The 27,979-nt window shown below is 64.8% G+C and overlaps 1 protein-coding gene across 1 annotated transcript; it reads left to right on the forward strand.

Moving 5' to 3' along the window:
- The first annotated feature begins 149 nt into the window (after positions 1-149).
- Positions 150-27,979, forward strand: FOXK2 (forkhead box K2). Its single transcript, XM_045837042.1, has 9 exons — positions 150-631; positions 18,608-18,808; positions 20,109-20,256; positions 20,566-20,712; positions 22,010-22,203; positions 23,057-23,232; positions 24,304-24,567; positions 24,671-24,853; positions 26,219-27,979. Exons 1-9 carry the CDS (start codon positions 222-224, stop codon positions 26,413-26,415), a joined length of 1,920 nt encoding a protein of 639 aa, XP_045692998.1. The 5' UTR covers positions 150-221; the 3' UTR covers positions 26,416-27,979.

A 27,979-nucleotide genomic window follows, 5' to 3' on the forward strand; every position in this document is an offset into this window, starting at 1 on the left:
GGGCGCCGGGCCGGCGCGCCTCGCCATTAGCGGGCCGCGGTAGCCCCACTGCCGTGCGCCGCCCCGATAGGCGGGCGCGGCCGTCCGTCAGCGGCCCGGCGCCGCTCGAGCGCGCCGCGCGTGTCCCGCCCCTCGCCGCCGCTCGTCGCTCGCCGGCCGGCGGCCTCGCTGGGCCTCAGCTCCGTGGCGGCGGCGGCGGAAGGGCCGGCCCGCGCAGGCCCATGGCGGCGGCCGCGGCGCTCCCGGGCGCGGGCGGGCCTCCCGCGGGCGGCGGGGCCGGCGGCGGCGGCGGGACCGGCGGCGGGTCCCCGCCGGGCGGCTGGGCCGTGGCGCGCCTCGAGGGCCGCGAGTTCGAGTACCTGATGAAGAAGCGCTCGGTGACCATCGGCCGCAACTCGTCGCAGGGCTCGGTGGACGTGAGCATGGGCCACTCGAGCTTCATCTCGCGGCGCCACCTGGAGATCTTCACGCCCCCGGGCGGCGGCCATGGCGGGGCGGCCCCCGAGCCCTCGGCGCAGCCCGGGCCCGACTCCGGCGGCGACTTCTACCTGCGCTGCCTCGGCAAGAACGGCGTGTTCGTGGACGGCGTGTTCCAGAGGCGCGGGGCGCCGCCGCTGCAGCTGCCGCGCGTGTGAGTGGGGCCGGGACCGGACCCCGACCCTCGACTCGGGCCTCGGCCCTGTCTGCAAGGGGGGTCCGGGCCAGGACCCCGACCCCCGATCCCATCCGTCCTACCCACACCCGGGACCTGCACCCCTGCCCGCGGCCGCTTCCTCTGACCTGCGGCCCGACCCACAACCATTACCTGGTCGCATCTCGATGCACCACGCCGGCCTCCCGGCCTCGTCCGTCCGGTTCCCGGCCGGGACGGGGCCTCCCGGGGCTGGGGGCCTGGGTGCCACGCGCGCGGGTCCAGGGTTTCGGGCCCCTCTGCTCGTCCTGGGCGTTCGCGCACGTTTTTGCCCCCCGCCGGCGTGCAGGGGGAGGCCTGGACCCGGACGCTCCCCGGGGCTGGTGCGCGCCGGCGCGAGGACCAGGTCGGCGCGTCCGCCCGTCTGTCCCGCGGGTTTTCCTCGGTACTGAGTCGCGGGTGGGGTGTTTGAGCTGCAGGGACGCCTTCTCTGAAATCGTACTTTCGGTACCTTAAAAGTGGGAAACCCCTCAAGCGTGATGAACCTCAAAATCTTGGAAGGACTGGCTACATTTAACAGAACTTTAAAAAAGTCAGGCGGTGGTTCAGTCGTCAGGGTCGGGCGGCGAGCGTGTTAGCTCAGTGCGGCCAGGAGCTGTCCTTGGGCCGCGGCCTTTGGGCCTGCTCCGGGGTGTCCGGGCGCCCACGGGCCTCCCCACCCAGGATGCTGGCGACGTCCCGGCAGATGATGCTGTGTCTTTACGCCGAAGGTTTGAAAGAAAATTTTCGTTCCCATTCAGCCGAAACTGTGTGCGTGTGCTGGACATGGCGACAGTTTGGCCTCTGGGGCGCAGGGTGGGGAGGGCGGCCAGGGGACTCCAGGGTCAGGACTCGCCGGTGTGGCCGGGAACTGGGCAGTGCCCCCCTTTCTGCAACCGCCCCCTGAAGCTTTCGCGGAAGGGCAGTGCGGTGCAAGCCAGCGGAGCCGACTGGGAAGGCGACTGGCACGAGTTAAATGTAGACAAACTTAAAACTCCTTTTCTCGAGGTTAAGCTCAGTTTTGTGTTCCACGTGCTCGTGCCGCAAGGAAGAGGTGGAGCGCGGTAACGCGCGAGCGCTGCAGCCCGCGGCGCAGAGCGGGAGCGTCGCTCACTTCCCACGGGCGCCGCGGGCTGCCGCTGGAGGGCGGGCCGGCCGCCGAGGGTTCTGTCTCAGTTCCAGCGTTAAGATGAACTTGCGTTTTGTCGTTACTTTTAAAACTCACTGCAGAGCATTTAGCGGTGTGCGGGGGCAGCGTAGGCTTGAAGTGTGGCTCCTCGCGCGGTTTTGGAGATGTCACCTGCTTACGTGCGGAGAGAAGGGGCGGGAGGCAGAAACACTGGTCTGCTGCCTCCCGTTCCTGCCCCAGCCAGGACCCGAGCCGGAGACCTTCGGCTTCCGGACAACACCAGCCCACTGAGCCCCGCCTGTTGGGGCTGGCCCGTCACTTTATTAAAACACTGAATGTGCTAGCGTGGGGGCGCACTAGCGTAGGGGCGCACTAGCGAGGGGGTGCACTAGAGAGAAAGATGGGGACGGGGCCCTGCGGTGGCCGTCACGAGTGTTTCAAACGATCTGGCGGGGCCGGACACAGCGCCTGCTCCGTGGTGCTGGGTGGGCTCTGTGCCCAGTGTGGGCAGCAGCGTGTGCAGGCATGTGGGGGGGGGTGCCAGGGCCAGCGCTTTTCCAGAAAACAAGTGATTCCCACAAGTCCTTGATTTTGGGCCAAGTACGCAAGGCTGGGTGCACAGAAATGCAGCTTTTTCCATCCGGGAGCGTCTGCCCTGGCCGGAGGCGCGGGAGGTGTTGGGAATGGGGGCTCCGTGCCTCGGGCTCGGTGGGAGAGCCCCGGGCTGCCCTGCAGGTGAAGGTGGCCTTGTGGGCAGGTCCGGGCTGGCGGCTGGCACTGGAGCAGCTGAAATTGGGTCTGGAAGTGACCTTGGGACGCACTGTGGGACGTGAGGTTCACATGGACCTGGGGGGGCACTTTCATGTGCTCGGTGACAGGGTGGAGGGTGTCCTCTCTGAGGACAGGGCCCTCCTGGTCTTGGTACCTGGTCTGGAGCCCGGGGGAGCGGTGAGGGTTGGCTGGGCACGAACGTCTGGGTGTGTTGTCGCTCTTGTCGCCATGGTAGCAAACAAAGCATAATTTATAAATAAAAAAAAGCAATTCATTAACAGTTGTTTCTGCTTTGAAATGCCCAGTGGACTGGACAGTAGCTTTGGTCAGCGAGGTCTTGGCGGTATCCGATAGCCAGACGTGAGTGGAGCAGGTTGGACTCGCTGGTGCCCTGGACGCGGGGCACACGGAGCGGCCGCTGGGTGTGTGCAGGGGACTGTTCCGAGGCCGAGGGACCCGAGGGACCCGCTGCCGCCCGGCTAGTGCGGCGTGTCGGAGCGTGCAGGTGCGGTTGGGTGGGGCACGTGGGAGTGCTTTCTCGTGGGGTCAGAGGCGCGTCCTCTCGGGCAGCGGCTCCAGCCCCGGGGACGCACAGCGGCAGGGTTGGGCCCAGAAATGGGGACGGGCAGACCCGTGGGTCCAGGAGAGCCGCTGCACCAGAAAGAGCGGGACCCGGTGTCCTGGTGTGGAGGGGCTCCCAGGGGTGCGCTGTGGCAGACGTGTTGTGAGGCCGGGGAGGCAGGGGCGGCAGCCTGCAGCGGCCCATGCACCGGACTGACGGCCAGAGGGTGAGACAGGAGCCACGCGGGGGCGGGGCTGGGGGTGAGGAGGGCGGAGGCCTCGTTAGGGTCAGAAGGAGTGGAGACCCTGTGGGTCACCACCGGGGGGTGCAGCCTGGCCCAGGGGCCGAGGTGTGGACGCCGACGCGGTGGGAGGAAGAGAGGGTGGACCGAGTTCCCAGTGGAGGGAGGTCAGGTGGGGTGTCCCCAGTGGGGCCTGGCGTCTTCCTTCCTCTGTTTTCATTCGCCTGAGGGAGCTTGTTGACGCTCTGCTCCCCCGACCCGTCCCGTCTCGGCGGCCAGCGGCTTGTTCTCCGCGTCTGTGGCAGGGTTCCCTGTCGCAGGGCTGCGGGGCTGCTGAAATGCCTGCATTTCACGACCCGAGACCCTGCCCGGCTCACTGGCAGAGCTGCGGGCCGGGGTGTGGGGTGGCGGGCAGCGGCCCTCGGAAGAGTGCTTGGTGCGTGGACCGGCTGCCTTCCGGGTGCCGAGCGCCCGTCGTTCTGGGAACGCCGCCATGTGGTTGGCTGGAGGAGCTTTTCACCGCTGGCGTGTGGACACTGGGGGACACGGTGCAGCTGCTCCGGCACGAGCGTCACTGCACTGAGTGACAGGGACCCCATGGGCAGCCCCTCGTCACTGAGTGCTCACTGGCCCGTCTGGTCGTTTTCGAGTTTGCTCAGTGAGCAGGCTAAGGCGGTGCGGATGGGACGTGGTTTGACTCTCCAACAGACTTTGGAAAACCAGCCCGCGGGGTGGGCGTGCCGCCCGCAGGGGTCTCGTGTGCCCATGGGCGGTCTCGGGAGGCGGTGAGGAGGGTTCGTCCCCTCGTTGGCGGCACGTGGGCAGCACCGGCCGGTGACGTCGGGGCCTTGGGTGTTTGTCCGTCCCGGTGTCCTGGTGTGGAGGGGCTCCCAGGGGTGCGCTATGGCAGACGTGTTGTGAGGCTGGAAACGGCCACGGGCTGCCCTCTCGGACTCGGACTCGCTCAGCCCCACGTGCAGGCGCGGGTGGGCCGGCCCTGAGTGAGTGGGAAGCTCCCTGAGCAGGGAGAGGTGCCCACCCCGCCAGGGCCTGGGGATGGAGGCAGGTCTGCTCCGTCTGGGGGCGGGGGGGGGGGGCGACGGGAGGGCACGGGCTCGCGGGCGCTGTCGCCTGTGTGCGGAACTTGGCAGCTGAAGTGTCCTGTTTTTGTTTCTTAAACGGCTTTTTGGTGGAAGTGTCCAGAACGACACAGACTTCTGAAACTCCGGCCGAGGTTTCTTTTTGCGGGGCAGTGAAGACCTGGAGCCGGGCTCCCCTGCAGGCCCCGGGGGGGGGGGGTGAGGTGCTGGGGGCCCCCGGGGGGGTGGGCCGAGGCTCGTCTTCCCACTCAGCCTCCCCTGCTGCGCCTCCCGGAGGGAGCAGCTCCGGCGGGTGACTGTGCCCCTGGGACCGGCACGGGGCTGTGGTCGCTGGCCTGCTGACCGCTGACCTGTTGTGGGACCGGTCTCCTATGCTGGCTGACCGCCTAGTGACTCCCGTGGTTCCCGGCCCCTGCTCACCAGCAGGCCCCGCCCCCCTGCGCTGCACGTGAAGGCGGGGCGTGCCTGCAGGTGGGCGTGTCCGGGGGCGGGGCGCATTTTCCCGGGAACCTGTGGCCGTTCTTGCTTTGCAGAGGAGGAGAGGCTTGTTGGGGTTTTTCTGAGCAACGAAGAAAAGGGTTTCTAAGATAAGGAAACGTTTGATGAAAGCATTTATTATTTGGATAGTGTGTGCTTGCCATTTTTGCGTGTCCCTGTGTTCTTCTGGGCTTGGGTTTTGGAGCAGTTCACGATGTCTTAGTGACAGCTCAGCGATTCAGCTCCCGCACGTCCGGTCCCCGTGTTTGATGAGCGTTTTCGGATTTGCTGACGAGCCCGACACACCGGGCTCGTTTGCGGCACAAGGTGCCCTTCCTATGATTGGAAACGGGGAGCGTCCCGGGGCGAGGCGTTGCTGCTGTCGCCCCAGGACGGGGCCGTGGGGCCGGCGGGAGCACTACAGCGCAGGCGGCACACCAAGGCCCACCGGCCAAATCCAGCCCAGCACCTGGTCTCCACCCGGCGGCAGCTCCGAGCTCTTTGCCCCAGTTAAGGAGTAGTCACGTTTACACGGTCCTCAGACTGCGTTCGGCCCTTGGAAGGCCCCCGCGAGGCTGCTGTGGCCCCCGGCGAAGGGGAGTTTGACGCCCCGCCTGCAGCGTGTGCTCGGTCCCCTGTCTCGGCCCCTCTGGTGGGAGCAGGGAAGGGGCGCTGCTCCGGGCCGCAGGGATGTCAGGCGTGGGCTCTGACTGCCGCCGGCTGGGGGCGACGGGGCGCGCATGCGTCTCATGCGGCGGAAGGCGACAGCGCGGCAGGTCTGCTGTGAGGCGGCCGCGGAAGGAGCGGGACTCTCGCTGGTTTCCGCCTCCGACAGTTGGCTGAGTCGCCGAGCCCGTGGCCGGTGCGCAGCGCGGACTCGCTGTGCGACAGCGGTCCTCTCCCGGGCACCCGCTCTCCTCCCGTGTCTCCTCTCGGCACTCGGCGACGTCTGCACACACGTCTGCACACACGTCCGGACACACGTCCGGTCGGCACGGCGGGGGTGGGCGTGCTGGCGGCAGCTCGTGGGCTGGCCCTGGGCCCCTGCTGAGAGTCCTCCGGCGCACGGGGCGGCCCGCCTCACGGCCGGGCCCTGGTGCCGGGCCCCAGGGTCAGCGGGGGTCATGCGGTGGCTGGTAGCAGTTGGACGCAGTGCTTAGCCCGACGGTGGGCCCCGGTGAAGATCCGAGCCCCCAGAGCAGAGCGCTCCCTGGCTGCAGCCCAGGGGCAGGTCCTTCCCACGCGGGGCCCGAGGTGGACAGGCCTGCCGGGAGCCCTGCAGCTGTGCAGAGATGGGGCGCGGCTCTGGGCAGCCATCGGCCCCGTTGACTGGTGAAGTCGCTGAGCACAAGTGTGGTTCGCCGGGAAAGGGGACCCTGAGCCCCTCTGGCAGGGCGGGCCCAGCGCATCGTGGCCTCGGTGTCCCTGGTGCCGTGAGGGAGTGCGACGGGAGCACCACCAGGGCAGGCACGTGCCGCATCCCGTTTCAGTCAATAGCAGGTGCGTGTAGCAGGTGCGCGGTGGTCCCGGGAGATGGCAGTGGGGCCGTGGCCGCTGTGCGTGGCCTCACGGGCAGCCTGCTGCAGGGCGTCTGGGGGTGCCAGCATGATCAGGGCCGCGCTGTCACTGGCTCGCGTGGAGACGGCGCCGTGCTCTCCTCAGCGTGCCCACCGCTGGCGGAAACTGCTGTGAGGCGGTCGGACGCGCGGCAGCGGCACTGCGTCTCCTGTCTGCCGCGCTTCTCCTGATGGCGTCGTTTCTCTGGTGTTGGGTTTGATCCGACGTCCTCTGGTTCGTGGTGGCCCCCGCGGGCACAGAACCCACGGCGAGCATTCCCAGGAAGAGGCCGGGCTGAGTGACCATAGCCCAGAATGGGGGGCTCGCTGCTCAGCACCCCGCTCTCCCCGAGCTGTGGTCTCCGAGCCGCTGGAGGGTCTGCGTCCCTGCAGCCACAGGACAAACAGAAGTTGGAGAAAGGCCGTGCAGGACACGGGAGACTGCTGGCGACTCGGGGTAAAGACCAGGCACAGAAGCTGCCGCTCTCAGTGCCGGACGGCCACGGCCAAGAGTGTGCCCGCTGTGCTGACGGAGAGGGCTGGGCCCGGCTGCGCTCGCCCGAGCGGCTCCGGAACCGGTGCTCAGTGCATTAGGTGCCTGGGAGCAGGGCCACAGCAAGCGCCAGTGGGAGGGCAGCCAAGGCTGTCGGGAACCTCCGGGGGCGCTGACCTCCCGCGGAAGTGACACGTCGGAGCCAGCGTTCAGAGTGGACGGAGTTACCCTGTTCCGAAAGGGGCGCCCGAAAGGGTGCGCACCTGGGCGGAGGCCACCTCGGCGCCAGGTTCCGGGGCTTTCCGGACGGGCAGCCCTGTTCCTCGCGGTGCTGCAGGCTCCACATGGGAACTCTGTGGGCGCGGGGCGAGCCGGGGGCCGGCAGCGGCTGGCAGCGTGCCAACGGCCCGCACTGCCAGTGTCCTGCAGGGGCCACGCGAGGTCTCTGTGGCCCCGCCCCTCCTCCAGGAGGCCTCCGGAACTGCAGGGCCGAGAGTGCCGTCTGGGGAGGGGAACACGCCCCGAGGCGCAGCTTCTCTCTGACCTGCTCCCGGCGCCCTCTTCCTGTCGGCGACCCAGACCTCGGGTCGGAGTGGTGTTTCTCCACCCGCGCCTCTGTGAGCAGATGGACCCAGGGATCAGTGGCTTCCGAGGCCCACGGGCTGAGGAAGACGCCGAGAAGTTGCTGATTCTGGAGGGTTGCGTGGCTCTGCCTTGCGGGTACCAGGGACCTTGCTTGGGCTGGAGGTGACGTCACGGGTCACCGGTGTGTGTGTGAGCAGCATCCAGACCTCAGGAGGTCCGCCCACGGCCTTAGAGGGTTTGCCTCGGACGAGGAGGTGCAGACGCCAGCAGGGCCGAGGTGGAGACGGCAGAGAGCGTGAACCGCTGGGTGCGGACGAGGCCGAGGTCGCGGAGCTGATGGATGGATGGGCCGCTGGAGCTGGACCCGGGCCTGGAGCTGAGGGAGCCGGAGGAAAGGGAGCTGCAGGTGAAGACAGGGAGCGCCAGGGAAGTTCCCCGCGAAGGGTTCAGCAGAGGCGCTTCCTCGTCTTAGCAAGCTCCTTCCTTCAAAGGTTTGAGAACAGGGACCCCAGTGCAGAGAAGTTCTTCTTAGTGGGGGGGAATGTGCAGGGTGCTCTGCCCTCTGGAAAGCATGTCTGTGCCGGGGGAAGGGAGGCAGACCCAGCACACCGGCCCACACTCGTGTGCGGAGAGCGGACACCTGGGAGCAGCCCCGGGCGGGTCCTCCAGGGACTGTTCTGGGAGGAGGAACAGTCTGCCCCCGGCCGCCTCCTCGAGGGACACGGCGCGGAGGAGGAAGACAGTGCTGCCAGGGACCCTGACCCCGACCCCGGTCAGCCCGGGCCAGGGTGCGTGTGTGAGTGTGTGTGTGTGTGTATGTGTCAAGTGTCTGACCAGAACACAGCAGCATGGGTGCCACTGAGGCCAGCACAACAGTAAAGCTAGAAAGTTAAAAACTCCAACAGAAAAAAACGTAGACAATAAGGTTTTAAAGAAAGAAAACATTTTTGTACAGCTGTACAGTGTGTATTTTAAAGTAAGTGCTGTTACAAAATAATGGACACGTTTAAAATACTGTAAAAGTTTATAAAGTAAAAAGGTTACACTAGAATAAGTGAACGTGCTGAACAAAGAAAAACTCTCAACGAGTTGGTGCAGCTCCGGTGCCCAGCGTTTGCGACGCCCGCGGTGGTTCTCGCGAGCGTCCCGGCTGGCCGGCCCTCCCCCCAGAGTGACTTCCCACCCCGAGGCCCCAGCTGCAGCCAGCGCCTCGCACGCCCCGCTCGCGCTCTGCCTCTCCTCCGCGGAGCTGCGTCCAGGCGCACCAGTGCTTCCCGCTGCGGCTGCTGGCAGCGTGCCGTGCGGTTCTGGGCTCTGCAGGTCCGCAGCCCGGGAGCAGGAGGCTGCACCCTCCGGTCTGGGGCGGCGGCTGGGCCCCCCACATGTGCGTGCGTGCCTCTGTGAGGTCCGCACAGTGGGGGGGGGGCTGCTCAGGAGGCCTTTCCGCCCGTGTCCTGCCACCCCGAGGCTCTCACTGTCGGCGGCGGCCGGGCAGGGAGCGGAAAACCCCGTGCAAGTGCATTGGAGACTTGGTGCTTCTTTTGTTTTCTTGGGCAAGGAGGTGTTTTCAGACATTACAGCATTTTGAGTACAAAGGCGATGATATAAAACTACTGTGTTCTCCCCACTTCTGGACTGTTGGGGCGTGCTGGGACTGTGCACGTCCGTTGTACAGCTGTTTGGTTCAGAGGCAGGGAGGCAGTTTACGTGTGTTGTCGGCCCGATTGCTCTTCGCATTTCTTGTTCCAGCTTCGCCTGGTCTCCCTCTGGACCCGCCTGAGCGTGCGGCCGAACGCCGCTCTCCCCTGGACCCTGGGACCTGGGAGTTCTGTGGGCTGCGCGGGGCCGTCCTCAGGGCCCACCGGCGCTGGGACTGTGGTGTGGCCCTCGGTGGCCCTGAGGACTGCCAGGTGCTTGCTGAGGCTCCGATGTCCCGGGGGCTTCGAGGTCGGGTTTGGTGGACGCTGAACCCCAGGAAACAAGTTACAGGTACGATTAGATTCACAGTGGTTCCATCATTCCCCCCACTTTTGTTTGTTTGTTTGTGTTGGTGGTAGACCATCCCAAAGTGCATCTTTTAATTTGCATCCTTCACTGAGTACGACGTTTCAGTTCTTTCTCCTGGATTTAGTGATGTGACAACATTTGAATTAAATAAGATGTATTTCCCACTTTCAGAAAGTGGGGTGTGGTGTGACCGCGCTCCCGCGCTCCCCGCAGCACCGACCAGCGGGGTGTCGGACGTGGGCGTCCCGGCGAGCCCGTCCGCTGCCCTGCCTGGGCTTCAGGGTCTGTGCTTTGCGCCAGGACGCACGAGAGTCTGCGGTGGCCTCGTCCCGTGTGAGGCGTCCGTCTCATTTCTGCGACATGCCTCCGGAAGCCGCCGGTCCGTAAGCGACAGCGGTTTTGTTAAAGCAGTGTTTCCTGATGCCCGATGTCTTAAGAAGGATTTTACTTTAACATGAAACAAGAAATCCTTCTGCACATAAGTCATTGCAGGTGTTTTTCAGTGGGGCCTTACGCACTGCTCAGCGGTGGCTGCGGTTCTTCCCTGTGGGCAGTTGGGCGCACTGACCACTGGCCGGCCGGGCTCCTGCCCCCTGTTGCTCTGCAACTTCCGTTGCATGGATGCTTCTCCCTGTTGCAGGCGAGAGTTTAGGCGTGGACATGGTAGAGCTGAGGTTCAAACCTGGGTCCAGCTTCCTTGGCTGTTTTTTTTAACCATCAGCCCTATTTGAGGTCAAGAAAAAGCCATTAATCGGAGAAGGGGCCCTGGGTGGTGTGGCTCAGAGGGCTGGGCGTCGTCCCCCGAATCGGAAGGTCGCAGGTTCCACTCCCAGTCAGGGCCCGGGCCCGGGCTGCAGGCCAGGCCCCTGGTAGGGGCGGGTGAGAGGCATCCCACTGATGTTTCTCTCCCTCTCTCTCCCTCCCTCCTCCTCTCTAAAAATAAGTGAGTTTTTTTTTTTCTTTTTTAATTGGAGGATGGGAAAACCTGCAAGCCAGACTAAAACAGGTTTTTTATTTGCACGAGTCTGTCTCATCCGTTCTGGTGTTGAAGTGCCGTGAACCGCTGCGGAACCGAGGCAGCACCGGATGGCGCCGAAGTGTCGGGTGCAGGAGCGGCGTCCGCGTCGGCAGGGGGCGCCAGAGGGCCTCGGGGCGCTGCCCTCCCGACGCCCACCCACCTGCCTTGGAAACGCGGTCCGTGCATGCGGCGCGTGCGCACATCCCCGGGCCTGGCCGTTCCCGTTCCACTCGCGTCTCGCCGACGGCGGCCGAGACCCCTCCCGTGGGCCCGCTCGGTGTCTGTGTGTCTTTTTTCACGAGATGCCTGTTCCGGTCTTTTGCTCATTTTTAAATCAGGTGGTTTGTTTTCTTCTTGAGTTTTAAGAGTTTTTTGTGTGTCCCAGGGGACAGTCTTTTAGCAGATGTGTCTCCTGCCAACATTTTCTTCCGTGCTGGCTTGTCTTGTTTTTTTGACAAAATGTCTTTAAAAAGAAAGAAAAAACAGCAACTGAGACTTGTTGAGTGCTGGCCTGTGTTCCAGGCACAATTGCAAGTGCTCTTGAACAGTTTTTTTTTTTTTATTGTAAAATGTGACATAATATCTACCGTTTACTGTTTTAAGAAGATTTTATGTATTTATTTTTAGGGAGACAGGAAGGGAGAGAGGGAAACATCGGTTGCTTCTTGTGCGCCCCAGCTGGGGACAGGCCACCAGCCCAGGCCTGTGCCCTGACCGGGAATCACACTGGTGACCTTCCCGCTGGTGGAAGGGTGCCCGGTCCGCCGAGCAGCCACAGCGTCCAGGGCCGTCCTCACCGCTGTCCAGGTGTGTGGGTCAGTGGCACTCCGCACGCCCACGCTGCTCTGTAGCCGCCCCAGCACCGCCGCCGCCGCCGGAGTGCTCTCCTCGCAGAACTGACGCTCAGCCCCGCAGAGCCCTGACCGCCCGGCCCCGCCACCACCCTCTGCTCCTGCGCCCGGGGAATCCGGCTGCTCCGGGGGCTCCTGGAGCCCCACAGCGGCCGCCCCCCGGTGTCTGACTGGCTTCACAGAGCCTGGCGTCCCCCAGACCGTCCCTGTTGCCACAGGGGCCCGACTTCCCGAAGAGACGCTCTCTGAAAAACAAACAGAAAACACTGCGTCCGGCCGTTCCCGGAGTCTGACCAGGTTGTGGGGGTCAGCCACGACCAGAGGGCAGTCTGGTCGCCAAGAAGGCAGAAGGGAGAGAGCTTTTTGCGTGCAGACGGGGCGTTCGTCTTCCGGGTTCTTGGGGTCACCTCCCGGGGCGTTACCTACATGGAGGCGCCGGGTGCGGGGCTGGGGGCAGACGCCCCTGGAGTCGGGCTGCTGTGGGCGGTGCGCTTGCTCACACGGGCAGGGGGGGCCTCGCTGTTTCACTCTCCGGTGGCTTTAAGTGTGTGTGCTGTGCACGTTAACCACCTATTGACAACAAAAGTAATCACTGATACTCTACTCGGGCCAGTGGCCTAGTGGACTCGTTATTTTTGAAGTGAGCCGCCTGATATCCCTGCAAACTAAAGAGTGTTTCTGGAGGAATCCTCGGGGACAGGACACTTGCTGAGCCCAGCAGGCAGCGCATGACACGCATGAGCCCCCGGAGGCCGGGGGGCCGGCGGTGCGGGGGCTGGGGCTGGGGAGGTGGCACCGTGCGCGCGCCCAGCGCCCTGTCACCCAGCACACGAGGGCTGCCGTCGCAGAACACGCGGACACTCTAAGTGGGATAATTAAAGCCTATAATTAGCTCCTCCTCAGCTCAGGTCAGGATGGGCTGCCTCCCGATTTCAGGTCAGGGTTTTTGGAGCTGTGCGCTTCGCGGAAACTGTGGACAAGGGGGTGCTGGCTGTTTGAGGCACAGCGGCCGTCCCGCCGCCCGGGGTCCTGCCTGCCCCGGCCCTCCTCCCTCCTAGACCGCGGCCCCGCCCTCTCCCCCTCCGCTCTGCCGCGTTGCGCTCACCGCTCACCTGCCCGGACCCCCCAGAACGTTCCGGGTCTGGCCCCCCCCTTCACTCCTGACGCAGCAGTTTCCCACCTGGGAGACTTCCGGGTCGTTCTGTCAGGCGGTCTCCCGTCTCGTCCTTCCTCGCAGTTGCTTTTCTCTCTGTTGTTGGTATTGTCTGCACCCAGAAAAGCACCCAGACGCGGTGTTGAAAGCTGAAGGAGAACCCAGGGGGGCAGTCCGTCCGTGCTCAGGCCGCCCTGCACGGCAGCAGCCCCCGGCCACAGACGCACTGGCCCGAGTCCCAGACTGCCCGTGGCTTTGCTTGCTTTGGACTTGGTATATGAGGGGGACCCAGAAAAACCTGGAGTTTATTTATTAAAAAGTGCGTATTTATTCTCGCACATTTAAACCTCAGTCACCTTCAAAGTGTTATCCGTCTGATGTAGTACACCTATCAAGAAATTCTTTCCACTGCTCAAAACAGTTTTTGAACTCGTTGATTTTGATGGTTTTTAGTGCTTCTGCCATTTTTTGTTTCATTTCTTCCCCATCAGCAAAATGTTTCCCTTTGAGGACTTTTATAATCGGGGGAGACAAAGAGCCGTTCGGGTACGATCAGATGAATGGGAGGGGGGGTGCACGGGGGTCATGCCATTTTTGGTGAAAAACTGCTGAACACTCAACGTGGTGTGAGCAGGTGCGCTCGTAAACCACCCATCAGGGAATGGGCAAATGCGCTGGGTCTCCAAAACGAAAAATTCACCGAGGCCGAACACAGCCTCCCACACCACCACCAGCTGGCGCACTGGTGGAGATGGGTTCCCAGAACCCTCGGCGCGTAGGGGAAGCCCCAGTCACGAGAGGCCCGCCCTCGGGAAGATAGTTCTGGTTTGCTGGGGTCCCCCTCTCACACGGAACCCACGGAATGGGTTTCAGGGGTGGTTTTCACTGCGTGTCTGGGGGTCGGCCCGCACTTTCGCACTAGGGTGTGGAGCCCTCGTTCTGCTGCTGCCCCCGAGGTCCGTGTGGTCAGCGGTGTGGATGTGCAGAGCCGACGTTCTGCCGTCCGTGGGCTGCGGGCGGTTTTATTTGGGGCAGTTGGGACGGACAGCGCTGCCCGAGTGCTCCGGGGGCGCCTGGGCAAGGAAGGCCTTTCCGGGGAAAGCCGGGCGGGGACTGCGCGGCGGTGCGCTGCGGTGGGCGGGGACTGCGCGGCGGTGGGCGGGGACTGCGCAGCACGCGCAAGGGCTCTGGGGGCGTGGCCCCGCCCTCTCCTGCGTGCGGCCCCCGGGCCCCCTTGTGCTGCTGACCGCCCAGCCCTGGGTCTCAGCGTGCTGGCACTGGCGGGCGGCCTCCCCTGCGGGTTGTCCCCACAGCTAAGGACGCGGGGGGGGGGTCTTTTCTCGTGCTCGCTGGCCGTGTCTCGGGGGGAGGGCTTCCCTGACACCCCCCCCTTGCAGCGCCACCTGTCCCGGAGGCCCCACACCACCTCCTGGGCTACGCTTTTGTTTTCCTACCCACGACGTGGAAGTGACTGTTTTCACAAAGAACCCTGCGGGTGGGGAGCCTTTCGCAACGTCAGACGTAGGTGAAAACGCGCCTTTTAGCGAGGACCTCGGCGCGGCGACGGCTCTTCCCGCTGCGGAACCGGCGGCCTTACTAACGGTTTGAGGAGCACAGTCCCGCCCTGGCCGGGCGGCTCACCGGGTCGGGCCTCATCCCCTGAACCGAAAGGCTGCCAGTTCGATTTCTAGTCAGGGCGCACACCTAGGCTGCGGGTTTGATCCCGATTCGGGGTGCGCAGGGAAGGCCACCACCGACCAGAATTTCTCTCCCACGTCAACCTGTGTGTGTCTCCCTACAATGGACGGGCACGTCCTTGGTGAGGATTTTTAAGAGCAGTGCAGTCCTGGCCCGGCGGGGGGTGGGGGGGGGGTCCGAGGGCCCAGACCTCGGTCACAAGGGGAGCCGGTTCCGCGGGTCTGGCCCCAGCACGGCCACTCCCGTCAGCACCGGCGGGTTCGGACGTCTCCGCACACCAGAGCCCGGGACGACGAGCGGTGGGAAGGCGGGTGTCGGGGCCTGCTGCGGGGGGCGCTGTGCACTGCGTGCGTGTTCCGAGCGCTGCGTGTGCACCTGGAACTCACACTGGACGCCTCACGAGACATTTCAGTGAGACTGCACGGGTCCCCACCCTCCTAGGTTCTATTTTCCGTGGGTTTGCAGGTAAAACAAAACTGAATGAGTTTTCTCGTGTGCGTCAGTCTGCAGAGTGGTGTGCACCCCAGAAAGACCTCGAGGTGATCCGTGAGGGGAGGGAGCACTCGTCGGGTTATTTTCCTCTTTGAGGTATGTTCCTTCTGTACGGATGCGCCCCCACCGCTGGGCCTGCTCACCGGTGGCTGCACACCCGGCAGTTTCCAGGTGCGACTCGAGTGGCCCGGGCAGCTGCGAGCACCGGTGAACGTGAGGGTCCAGAGCTCAGGCTGGGCGGGAGGCTCGCTCCCCCGGTACCACCCCGGTGCCCTCCAGCCTGCAGAGCGAGCGAGGTGCCTGGCACTCGGTCCCACGTGGTCTGTCTGCCTGCCTCTGCGTGCCAGCTGTGCCGCAGAGGTGGGTGGTGCCTCATGTGGTTTGGGCTGCATTTCAGTGAACTGGTGGCGTGAGCATCTTCCCGCGAGCCTCAGGAAGGCCCGTGGGGCTGTCGTCGGTGGGCCGTGTGTGCCCGAGTTTGCAGAGATGCGCCCGAACCTCAGTCGTTCTGGAGAGGTCAGCGCTGCGACTGCACCCCGTCTCCCCTCGCCTTGCGGTTGCCTGCAGCGCGCTGGTCGCCGTCGGCCCTGCGTGAGCGTGCACTCAGGCGTGCGGCCGGCGGCACTGGAGGCCCCTGTTCTCCTGCCTTAGCGGGAGCGGGGAGGGACAGCGGCTCTTGGTTCAGTCTGGGCAGCTGCGCGTCTCCCGAAGAGCCTGGCTGGCTGGCGTGTGACTGTCCCACCGCAGAGGAGCGGCCCTCCCTGTGGGGCACCTGCTGTGTGCTCAGGGCTCACGCCTGCTCGCCGCCCTCGGGCACTGGAGCCGTGGGCGTGGCGGGACGTGATCGCGGGAGAGAGGCCTGAGGTGTTACTCACACACCTGGCGGCGGAAAGTAGTCCAGTGCAGGTCCCCTGTGACTGAACGTCCCAGTAGAAGCACTGCGAGCACAGAGTGCCGCTGTGGTCCCCGGCCTGGCCCCGCCCCGGCCTGGCCCCGCCCCCGCCCCCAGCAGCACGCGGCGCTTCGGACCCTGTGCTCATGAGGTTTCAGGGCAGCAAGCAGGGGCAGGGGGCCCAAACACAGTCCCTACCCGAGCCCAAGAAGAACTCGGGGGCACTGGGCTGCCCCTTGGGAAGCTGCTGGCCACACGTGTGGCCGGAAACGCCAGCACCAGCTCTCTGGCTCGGGCCGGAATGTCCCTGGACCCAGGGTCCCTGCCCAGTCTGGGGGAGGAGGACTCGGTCACACTGGGAAGCGGGTGCCCGGGAGGAGCTGGTCTGAGAACGGCGGGTGGCGTGGGGTGGGGGCGGTGGGACATGGGGTCCAGTGTGCAGGAAATGGGGGGAGCTGAAGGTCACGGCCCGGGTGGCACAGAGAAGCGTAGAAGCATCGGGCATTGGGGGGAAGGCCGGGAGTGCGGCGCAGGTGTGAGGAGGGGCCCCAGCGCAGGAGCAGCACAGGTGCAGCACAGGTGCAGCACAGGTGTGGGGGCGGTGGCTTCTCAGCCCCGCTCTGGCCTCCGAGGCTCCAGAGCCGTGGCCCCAGCCTTTGTGGCACCAGGGACAGGGTTCGTGGAAGATAGCTTTTCCACGGGCTGGTGGGCAGCTGGTTTCGGGATGATTCAGGCTCCCTCCTATGGCGTGGCCCGGCTCCTCCCGGGCCCAGAGGTTGGGGGCCCTGCCACAGAAGGCTGACCTCGAGGGGCCCGAGAGCAGGGACTTCCGGGGAAGGCGGCGGCCAGTGTCCAGGTGCTGTGGGGGCGTCCTGGGATGTGGGCGCGGGTCACCTTGACCGTGGCAGGGACGTGGGAGGGACCCTCCCTTGGTGAGCGCCCAAGTAGGACAGGGCGGTGAGCGGGGCTGGCCGAGCGCCACCGGCGGATCCCGGTCGCTCTGCTGTCTATAAATAGTCCCCGAATCAGGCGCTTGTGGCTGGTGCGCCGCCCAGACCCGGAGACCAGGAGTCTGCGGGGCTATTTTTAACCTTTATTCTTTGAAGGCGTTTGGCTTACGTTTCGTTCTTTTCTTACTGTTTTATCTGAGTCACCGCAAGGCCGCTGCATTAAGCTGAACCAGAATGTCAATTGTAAACCTTGTCCTCTGAAATTTAACGTGACTGATTCTTGTTTGCGCAGTGAACAAGCTGGTATTTTTTAAAGGAACAGGAATGACTTTTCTTTTCTCTTTTTTTAAATATATTTTATTGATTATGCTATTACAGTTGTCCCATTTCCCCCCCTTCACTCCCCTCCAAACTGCACACCCCCTCCCACCCACATCCCCCCCCTTTAGTTCATGTCCATGTGTCATAAGTTCTTTGGCTTCTACATTCTCCATACTGTTCTTGCCCTCCCCCTATTTCCTACCTACCGTCTCTGCTACTTATTCTCCGTACCTTTCCCCCGTCTCTCCTCCTCCCTCTCCCCTGTTGCTAACCCTCCATGTGATCTCCATTTCTGTGGTTCTGTTCCTCTTCTAGTTGTTTGCTTAGTTTCTTTTGGTTTTGCTTTAGGTGTGGTTGTTAATAATTGTGAGTTTGCTGTCCTTTTACTATACAAGTTTTTTTCTTTATCTTCTTTTCTTAGATAAGTCCCTTTAACATTTCATAAAATAAGGGCTTGGTGATGATGAACTCCTTTAACTTGACCTTATCTGAGAAGCACTTTATCTGCCCTTCAGTTCTAAATGAGAGCTTTGCTGAATAGAGTAATCTCGGATGTAGGTCCTTGCCTTTCATGACCTGGAATACTTCTTTCCAGCCCCTTCTTGCCTGTGAGGTCTCTTTCGAGAAATCAGCTGACAGTCTGATGGGAACTCCTTTGTAGGTTACTGTCCCCTTATCTCTTGCTGCTTCTAGGATTCTCTCCTTCATTTTTTATCTTGGCTAATGTAATTATGATGTGCCTTGGTGTGTTTCTTCTTGGGTCCAACTTCTTTGGGACTTTCTGAGCTTCCTGGACTTCCTGGAAGTCGATTTCCTTTGCCAGAATGGGGAAGTTCTCATTGTTTGTTCAAATACGTGTTCAATCTGTTGCTTTTCCTCTTCCCCTTCTGGTACCCCTATAATTCGGATGTTGGAACGTTTGAAGATGTCCTGGAGGTTCCTAAGCCTCTCCTTGTTTTTTTTGAATTCTTATTTCTTCATTCTTTCCTGTTTGGTTGTTTCTTTCCTCCTTCTGGTCCAGTCTATTGTTTTGAGTCCCAGTTTTCTTCTCATCACTATTGGTTCTCCGTGCATCTTCCTTCATCTCTTTTATGGTAACCTGCATTTTTTTTTTCATGTAATTTGCACCCAAAATCAACCAATTCTGTGAGCTTCCTGATCACCAGTGTTTTGAACTGTGCTTCTGATAGGTTGGCTATCTCTTGGTCGCTCAAAAGGATGAGTCCTGGGCACTGATCTGTTCTTCTGTTTGAGACATGTCTCTCTCTCTCTCTCTCTCTCTTTTTTTTTCTTTTTGACTTTTCTTTCTGAAATAAGAAACAGGCACAGAACTCTCTGTTTGTGCGTGATGACCCAGTGACGCGTGTGTGTGCTTTGAGGGGAGAGGTGGGCGTCAGCATGTGCGGTCTGTCCCGGGTCGGCCGGGAGCCTGGAGCCGCCGCACGCGGGTCTGGGAGGAGGACGAGCGGCTGTGGGAGCCTCCCTGGGCCGCCTGCCCCTCTCCTTGCCCGGCTGGGGCAGCCCCGCTGCGGGCCGGGGCAGTGCAGCTCCGAGGTACAGCCCGGGTGGTGGCCCCGGGTCGGGGGGCGGGCCCTGCCCTCGCCGCGCAGACAGGCGCTGACGGCGGCTGCTCCCTTCCAGGTGCACGTTCCGGTTCCCGAGCACCAACATCAAGATCACGTTCACGGCGCTGTCCAGCTCCAGCGAGAAGAGGGGGCCGCCGGAGGCGCCCGCATCCCCAGGGAAGCCCACGCAGGCCCACGCCTCGCCTCTGACCATCAGCATTCCAGACTCCATGGCCCACCTCCTCAGCCCCCTGCCCTCCCCCACGGGGACCATCAGGTACGGGCTCCGGGGGCTGGTGGACTGGGGTGGGGGGGGCTCCAAGTGCCGCCTCCGTCCCGGACGCTGCTCGCTCGCGGCCCCCCGTGCTGTGACTGCAGCTCCTGGGGGTCCCCGCCCCACTCGTGGGCGGCAGTTCTGGCGTGGGAGTGGCAGGGGCACCCGGTCGGTCTGTCCGTCTGACGTCTGGGGTTTTCCTTCACAGTTTTCTGAGGGTTTTTTTCGTTTGCTGCAACTTCGCGTTGATTCTGGTGACTTGTTCTTGGGCTGACGAGCTGCATCCCGTGGATCCCAGTGCAGGGGCACACCTCACGGAGAACGGGCCCCGCGGGGAGTGGAGGGCGGTGGCCCCGGACGCGCTGTCCCCCGTGGGCCCCAAGGAGGCCGCGCGTGGTGCTCAGGCCCTGCCGCGCTCCCGGCACAGGAGGCCCCCACAGACGGGTGGTGGTCGGGGGCCGTCAGACGGCCCCTGCGGCCGGAGTGGGGCCCCCGCGGCTGTCGGTCCAGCTGTGCCCTCGGGCCGGGGCTCAGGCAGGTGGGGCCTTGCGGGTCTGTCTCCCGGGAGCATGGAAGATGTGTTTGGGCACCGTACCTGCGGGTCACGTTGCACTCAGGGGCGAAGTGCACGCACCTGCTTGTCTCCAGAGCAGGCGCCCGCGGTCCAGGGCCTGGTCCGTGCGGGGAGCTCGTGCGGGCCCAGAGGTCACCCCGGCAGCCGGGCACTGGGAGCTGCGGGCCTCCGGAGAGGCCGTGCCGAGCTTGGCCAGAGCACAGACGAGATCTAACCACACGTGCTTCTCTGGGACTTACTGGGTTTTTGAAACAGTTCCTCTTGGCGTGCCCCCGTTCCCCTTGCCCCTTCTCTGGACAGGGTGGTTCTCGTCAGGAGAGCGAGCTGTCACAGTTGAACTTGGCCTTGAGTTGGCACCGAGGTTAGGAGGCAGTGTTCCTGGTGCCCCCGCCCGACCTCGTGGAAGAAAGTGCCTGCGACACCGGGTCCCTGCTCCTCTGCCCGCGGCGCCCCCTCCGCATGCTCGCGCGGGCACGGCCTTCACGGCCTGTGCTCAGCTGGTCCGTCCCAGGACCGTCCTGAGCCTCAGTTTCCTCACTGGGGCCGCAGGGGGGCCCTGCCTCCCCGGAGTCTGTGTCACGACCATGCGAGACGACGCACGTGGGCGCAGAGTTGCGGCCCCACGGGTCTCTCGGGGCGGCGACGGCCCGCGGTCCGCGGGCAGTGCTGGCATCCTCCCACTCACAGCCGGAGCCCACGCCTGACGGGACGGTCCCCTCTCGTTCACAGCGCCGCGAACTCCTGCCCGTCCAGCCCCCGGGGAGCAGGGTCTTCAGGGTACAAAATGGGCCGCGTGATGCCATCTGACCTCAGTTTAATGGCTGACAGCTCGCAGCCCGAGAACGAGAAGGAAGCTTCTGGTGGAGACAGCCCAAAGGTAACGTCCTGCAGCCCGAGCAGGGCCCGTGCGTCCGGCGACCCCAGCAGGGCCGCAGGTGTGCGGGGGTCCGAGCGGGTGCGGGGCTGGCCGCTGTGGGGCCTGCTCCTGGTGCCGGCGCCCGCACAGAGCTGTGGGGACGGGGCTGCCCTTGCTCCCTGTGGGGTCACAGGCAGTGTGTTGCAAAGGTTGACAGTGGCACGCGTGCACACGTCTGAACACACATGTACACACAAACGCGCGCGCGCACACACATGGGTGCCTGAACACGCAAGAGCCCTGAGTGTGTTCCTTGCCCCCGCCGCGCAGGACGACTCGAAGCCGCCCTACTCCTACGCTCAGCTCATCGTGCAGGCCATCACCATGGCCCCCGACAAGCAGCTCACCCTGAACGGGATCTACACGCACATCACCAAGAACTACCCCTACTACCGGACCGCCGACAAGGGCTGGCAGGTGAGCCCGTCCCGGCCTGTCGGGAGGCAGCCCGCCCTCGGGCTGTGCGGGGCCGCGCCTGCGGCGGGGAAGGCGCAGGTGGGGGGCCGTGCTGCTTGCGGTCGCTGCCCAGGCGGCTGCCCCCCAGCCGGGGACATCCTTCGCGGTGGTCACGGCCAGGGTGACGGGCAGTGTGTCCGCACCCGCCCTGCCTGGTGCGCACGGTGACGGGCACGTAGTGCTCCACCCTGGGGCTCGGTGGTCACTGCCGTGGCCCCACCTGGCTCTGCCGTCCTCGGCCACAGTCTGGGGACCTGCCTTCTCCCCCAAACCGGAAGGGCCTGAGGGCAGCGGGGGAGGGGGTTGTTCCCCGCCTTCGACGATGGCGGACTCGGTTTTCTGGAGCCGGAGACAGGAAGGCACTAGTGGCTTCTCGGCTGCACCCTCTGGTGTGGTGACCCGGCGACCCCTGCGGCTGCCGGGTGCCCCTGCGCTCACAGTGCAGCTTGAGTGCGGAGACCCCAACCGCACCGCCCACGGCCCGCCCCCGTGTCCCAGGGAGGCACCTGGTGCGTGGCCTTTGGGTGCCCCCCGGCCGCCCCCCGGCCCAGGCTGCTGAGCCACCTCTGGCCGTTGAGACGCCAGGCCCGGGCTGGCATTTCTAGTAGGAGGCTAATTGGGGAATTTAGTCATGATTGGATGATCCAGAATTTCCCTTTGACTTTATTATGATCTCAAACGTCCGTGTGAGTGCACGAAGCGAACCGAATGCAGGACTCTCAGCCAGCGTGTCCCGTCCTTTCGTGGTACTGGGTTGGGCCGGCTGCGGCCTCGGGGGCGTGGAGACCCACCCCGGCTCCTCGTGGGGAGGAGGGGCAGGAGGCGAGGGGGCGGGTGCCACACGCCCCCGAGGCCTCCCAGGCTCAGGAGAAGCGCGGAGAGTGAGCCTCTGCCGGGGGGTGGTGTCATGGGACGCCGCTCCGCCTCGGGCTCGCTGCCGCCTCCGCTGCTTTGCCAGAAGCTGGGCCCTGGGCTGGCTGGTTCCGAGCAGCCGGCGTTCTCTGCTCCAGAAAGTGTGTTAAAGGCCTGGCCGTGCCTCTCAGCGGGGGATGGCAGGAGAGGCCCGGCGACCACAGGGACGTCTCCTTTCCTGCCTGGAAAAACGGCGGAGGCTGACGCCGCCCCCCTGGAGTAGCTCCTTTCCTCGTGGCGCGGCCTCTGCCCCTCCCGCTGGGGGCGCCCTCGGGAGGCACCGAGACAAAGCGCATCTCCACTGCTCAGCGAGGAAGCAGACGAACTCTCCGTGTTTGTTTCACAGAATTCGATTCGCCACAACCTCTCTCTGAACCGCTACTTCATCAAAGTGCCGCGCTCCCAGGAAGAGCCGGGCAAGGGCTCCTTTTGGCGGGTGGACCCCGCGTCCGAGAGCAAGCTGGTGGAGCAGGCCTTCCGGAAGCGGCGGCCGCGCGGCGTGCCCTGCTTCAGGACACCCCTCGGGCCGCTGTCGTCCAGGTGAGGGGAGAGGGCTCGCCTCCTGGTCGGGCATCGGTCCGCTTGCCTCTGGGGGGCGGAGGGCGCCGCAGGCGCGCTGGGAGTAAACGTGGGGGCGGGGACGCGGGCTCGCGAACAGCGTCCCTGCTGCTCTCCTGTTTCCGGCGCCGGGAACAGGCCGGGCCGTTTGCCCGAACCCTCTGCACCGGCAGCTGCCGCCGCACTGGGCGCTCGGCCGCGTCCCGGACCCACAGCCCAAAGCCGCACCGGCCCGCGGTGCCCTGCCCCGCGGTGCCCTCTGCCTGGCACCTCCCTCCGGCGGCCCCGTCGCTGCTTAAACTCAGTGGGTTCGTACAGGGTCGATGGCCTGATTTCAGAATTAAACATTTTCAGCTTCATTAATGGGTACTGTGTTTAAACTGAAAAAGAGCCCTGGCCGGTGTGGCTCAGTGGGTTGAGCTCTGGCCTGCAAACGGAAAGGTCACCGGTTTGGGTCCCAGTCGGGGCCCAGGCCTGGGGTGCAGGGCCCGCCTCCGCTGGGGGCGCGCGAGAGGCGGCCGGTCATCGTTTCTCTCCCTCCCCCTCTCCCTCCCTTCTCCTCTCTCAAAACACTGACTGTTTCTTTCAACCGACGGCAGCGTAAGTCCGAACCGCCGGCGTGCACGTTGCCGCTCCTGCCGCCGCGCCGCTGGGCGGGGCGCTGGCACAGCCGCACTTGTCGCCGGACGTGCACCTGGGTCAGGCGTCGCGGCGAAAGGGAGATCGTGGGGACGCAGTCGGTGGGCGGGAGACGGACCGCACCTGCCGTGCCGAGACGAGGCGGCCTCGGGAGCTCCGCCCCCGCAAACCCAGTGTCTTCTCTTTGGCAACGCAGGAGCGCCCCGGCCTCGCCCAACCACGCCGGAGTGCTGTCCGCTCATTCCAGTGGCGCCCAGACCCCCGAGAGCCTGTCCCGCGAGGGCTCGCCGGCCCCCCTGGAGCCCGAGCCCGGTGCCGCGCAGCCCAAGCTGGCGGTCATCCAGGAGGCGCGGTCCGCGCAGAGTGCACCAGGTGAGGCGCACGGGCAGGCCTGGCGGGGGGCGGGGGGGCGGAGCTGGAGGCTCGGGAGAAGGAACGGGGGAGGGGGCGGCTCCGGTGGCTCTTTGCCGCGTGCCTGATGCGTGGCGCGCAGGGCAGAGCATGGTTCTCCGGCTCCAAGAAACCGGCAGCACTGCGGTTTAAAAAAACCCAGCGTTCCTGAGTGTGACGCCGTGTGGGTGCCTGAGGCTGTTTCGAATTAACCTGCTTCTTAGTTGCCTCATCATTTAAAAGTTTAGGAAAAGGGCCCTGGCTGGGGTGGCTCAGTGGATTGAGCACAGGTCCGCAAACCAAAAGGTCGCCGGTTCAATTCCCAGTTGGGACATATGCCTGGGTTGCGGCCAGGTTTCCAGTGGGGCGGGGGGGGAGGGGGTGTGAGAGGCAGCCACACATTGACGTTTCTCTCCTTCTGTTCCTCTCTCCCTTCTTCTCTCTAAACATAAATTAGTAAAATCTTTTTTAAAAAATTGGAAAGAATCCCCCCAAGGAAATAATAAATTGGACGTTGATTAACAGCAAAAAAAGTCCATGTAATGATTGGTGCACATTATAAAGCCAGTGCAGATTAAAAACGTGTTCTGGAAGTTTAAAAAAAGTGTGGAGGCGTGTCAGACCGACGGTGTTCTGGGTCCTGGCTGGTTGGAGGGACGGGCGTCGGGCTGTGTGGGAGCCCTGGCCCCGTCCTGCCTCCACAGCCTCTGATGCTTCGGCCTGAACCGGACGGGGGGCTGTGGGCAGAGCTGCCCTCGGCCGCCCTCCGAGCCGAACTTCCCAGTGCCCTGGCCCCTGCGGGGGGGTGATGGCACGCCCCCCGGGGAGCGGGGCCTCGCCCAGGCCCAGCGGGCAGCTCCCCCACCCCCATGTCTGCGTCCCTTCCCGAGACGGGGGACTTGGGGGGAGCCGTCGGGAGATGCGTGGCCGGCGTTCGGGTCTGCGAACGAGTGGCCTGTCCAGTGGCCCCGTGTCTGTGTGTGGTTGGCTGTCAGGGCCCGGTGCGGGGGCACCTGGGACAGTGGCCTCACCCCTCCCCCCTCCCCCCCGCAGGCTCCCCGCTGTCCAGCCAGCCTGTGCTCATTGCCGTGCAGCGGCCGCTGCCCCCGACCATCAAGCCCGTGACCTACGCGGTCGCCGCCCCTGCACCCGCCCCGGCCTCGCAGCCGCCCGTGGTGCAGACGGTGCACGTGGTCCACCAGATCCCGGCCGTGTCCGTCACCAGCGTCGCCGGGCAGGCGGTGGTCGCGCAGGCCGCCGTGCTGGCCCCCCCGAAGGCGGAGCCGCAGGAGAACGGGGATCACCGGGAGGTGAAAGGTGAGCAGCGTCTCCCCGCCGGGGCGCCCTGGGGGTGAGGGCAGCTCCCTGGCCCGGGGCCCCCGCGCTGGTGGGCCCCTCAGCCGCCTCCTCTGCGTTTCAGTGAAAGTGGAGCCCGTCCCCGCCGTGAGCCGGGTCGTCCAGGCGGCGCAGGGCGGCCCGGTGCAGACGGTCACCATCGTGCAGCACGCGCCGCTGGGCCAGCACCAGCTGCCCATCCAGACGGTCACGCAGAACGGGACGCACGCGGTGCCGGTGCCCACCGCTCACGGCCCGGGCGGCAGCGGTGAGCAGGGGGGCGGCCTCCGCCCGTCGCTGCAGGGGGGCGCGTCGAGGGTTTGGGTCCCGGCGGGGAGGAGTTCCACCTGAGGACACCCGGGACACCCTCGTGGGCGCCAGCTCTGGGGGCTGCCCTAGGGGGGGCTGCCCGGCCTGAGGGCTGTTTCCGAAACCCTGGGGGGCGGGGGCTCCTGCCTCTGGTCCGTTGCTTGGCTGTGGCTGGGGAGGAGCCTGGGGTTCGAGGGACGAGGTGCTGTTCGGGGCGTGTTCCCTGGGCCGGGCCCTCTCTGTGTCCGGCCGTGGCCCCTGGGAGGCCTGGCGCGGGAGGGGGTGGCCCTGTGTGTGCACGCGGGCGGCGCCCTCCGCAGCGCGGACGAGGGGAGCTGACCGGACAGACCGGGGGGCGATGCAGACGGGGGGACGGGCGGTTCTCCCGGGGGGACGTGTCCTTGGTGTCCTTGCGGAGCTGTCTGTTGCACAGCAGCGCGGCAGACTCTGGAGTTGGGATCTGACGCCTGGCGGCCTCCACGCTGGTCTGTCACCGGGGGCGGTGTCTGCCGGGCGGTGTCCCGGGTGTGCGTGACCGGCGGGAGACGCGGCCCCGCCGCCCTTCCCGTCCGCCCGTGCCGGCGGGAACGCACCGCGTGGTGCCGGGTGGCCGCGGCGGGAGCAGCCAGCGCCCTGGTCTCGGGGAGGCACCCCGCTGAGGCCGGTGTCGGCCGTGGGGTGCTGCCCGCGGACTTCGGGGAGCTGGGGCGCTCCCCTCCTGCTCCCGCGCGGCTGCGAAGCTCCACCGTGAAAGGGGCCGAGTCGCCGGGGCCTCCCCGTGCCGAGGGGACCGTGGGGCCCACCCTCCACTCCTCCGACCCCCGACGTGCACCCCGCTCGCGCGTGGTGGGGAGCCCGTCAGAGTGAGGTTCCGTTTGGTTCGCCCCTCATCGGCCGAGGGCACTGTGTCAGTTTCCCGCGGGGGCGCTGGGTGGTGCTCGGGTGGCAGTGAGTGCCCTGCTCCCCAGGAAGCCCAGCGTGCTCTGGCCGCGCAGCCCGCCGGGATGCGGTCTGGCTGGAGGGGCTCGGCAGTCTCTGCGGGGACTCTGCCCCAGGCTCTGTGGTGGAGCGCGGGTGTCAGGAAGGAAGGGGGCAGTGGTTGTTGGTCGTCCTCTGCAGGCGCGTCTGTCTCCCGGGAAGAGCCCTCCTGGTCCTCCCCGGCCCCAGAGGGTGCGCCTCCTCGATGGGTGTGGCCTCTGGGGAGTGACGGAAAGAGGGAAAGAGCGAGCCCTGGGTCGCGGGGCCTCGCAGAGCAGGTGCAGGGAGAAGCTGAGCCTCCGGGCACAGCGGGGTCCCCGGAGTCTGACTCACTGTCTCTCCGCAGCGGCGGCCAGCCCTCTGCACATGCTGGCGACGCACGCCTCCGCGTCCGCCTCCCTGCCCACGAAGCGCCAGAACGGCGGCCAGTCGGAGCAGCCGGAGCTGAAGCGGGTCAAGACCGAGGACGGCGAGAGCATCGTCATCGCCCTGAGTGTGGACACGCCCCCGGCGGCCGTGCGGGAGAAGGGCCTCCAGAACTAGCGCCGGAGAGCGCTCCGCTCTGCCGTCCACTCTGGTGCCAAAAGGAGACACCGCCCTCGCCGCTCGGGGGGCAGAGGGCCCTGCGGTTGGACCTGACGTCAGCGCCGCAGATGAAACCCAGGTGGCCTTACGACTCCTGCAGACGGAAGTCACCCCGAACTCGAGAACCGCACGGCCCGGTTCCGGCAGCGCCCGCCCGGCGCGCACCTTCGAACTCCGAGCAAAGACTCGCGCCCTTTGAGTGAGGAGGGCGCTTGGCGCGGGCGCGCGGGGCCGCCCCACCACCCGAGGACCCGAGGGGCTGGCAGACGAGACAGTATTTTGTTGTTCATGTGGAATTAGAGTATTTTGAGTACTTTCTTTCTTTACGAAACGACGGGGTCTGCGACATTTCAGAGCACTCCAGCTCCCCTCGGGAGGTTTGGACTCGCAGGGCCTGCGGCGCGGATATCACGCGGAGGCGAGGAACCGCGCGGTCCTGTCTGTGTTCGGCCTGCGCAAGGATCTGCCTGTCCGGTTCTAGCGCCGGGGGGGTCACGTGATGACGGCTGCCGGATGAATTGGCAGCTGCGCGCGGGCCGCCGGGGCCGCCGCGGGCCTCACGGACGTGCCGCGGGCCTCGCGGGCTGCACTTACCTGTCTCTTGCTCCTTTCTGTTGTTTGTTCTCTGTGTTGGCCTGGTCCCTGGTCCGTTTTCCACTCTCAGTAAAGCGAGTCTCCTGAGTGCTGTGTGTTTGAAACGGCAGAACTACTCCTGCTCCGTCTGGGGAACCGGTTCGTATGTGACCACACTCCCTTGCAAACGGCTGTCTCGGGCCTCTCGGTGGCACGTTTGCTATTTTAGGTGCCGTCACCACTCAGCCTGGTCCAACCAGCTGCCTGCCCGGCGGCCGCGCTCACCCGGGAGCAGCTGCGGGGGCGTCGTGGGGACCGCGGGCGCATCGGGGGTCCGGGCAGCGAAGGCCTTGGGGTCACGCGCACTGGGGACGTCCAGGTGATCTCTCGATTTGTAACAGCGAGTTCCCCTCCACCCGTCGGGACCGACCCCAGCGCTGAGGCCGACTTCCCTCCCACAGAGAGTGACAGCAAGAGGGAGGGAGACGAAGGGGAGAGGGGGTGGGGCGGGGAGTAGGGGGCCCCCAGCCCCGGCCCAGCTCCTCCGGGAGGAAACCACTCGCCCTTCCGGAGCGTCCCGGGGCTGGGCTGAGCAGCCGTGCAACTAGAAAGAGGGCTTGGGCCTTATTGTGAATTTTTAAATGTCATCACCGTAACGTTATTTATTTAAATGTAGTTATTTTGGTATTTAATTTTTTTTAAAAGAGAGGAGAAAACCCTGTATTTTCCTGGCGGGATGAAACGGCTCAGAATGGTATATTTAGGCAACTTTAAAACATTATTTACCTGAAGACCAAATATGATGAATCTGTTCTAAGTTGTGTGTCGATCCCCAGTGTGGGGCTGTCACAATGTCACTGCAGATGATGCGCGTCGGAAACTGTGGAGTTACTGCACAGCAGCTGGATTTATAACTCAGCCATTTCAAAAATAAAGCGGAACCATCAAG

This window comes from Phyllostomus hastatus, unplaced genomic scaffold (assembly GCF_019186645.2).
Source record: "Phyllostomus hastatus isolate PE091 unplaced genomic scaffold, TTU_PhHast_1.1 phas_contig_210, whole genome shotgun sequence".
In the NCBI taxonomy this organism is placed as follows: domain Eukaryota; kingdom Metazoa; phylum Chordata; class Mammalia; order Chiroptera; family Phyllostomidae; genus Phyllostomus; species Phyllostomus hastatus.

Excerpts from the sequence above, each read along its gene's own strand:
- FOXK2 (XM_045837042.1), top strand. The coding sequence starts at position 222 with ATGGCGGCGGCCGCGGCGCTCCCGGGCGCGGGCGGGCCTCCCGCGGGC. Across the intron at positions 20,713-22,009 it reads CCGCCGACAAGGGCTGGCAG|AATTCGATTCGCCACAACCT; the intron begins GTGAGCCCGTCC and ends TTTGTTTCACAG. Across the intron at positions 23,233-24,303 it reads GTCCGCGCAGAGTGCACCAG|GCTCCCCGCTGTCCAGCCAG; the intron begins GTGAGGCGCACG and ends TCCCCCCCGCAG.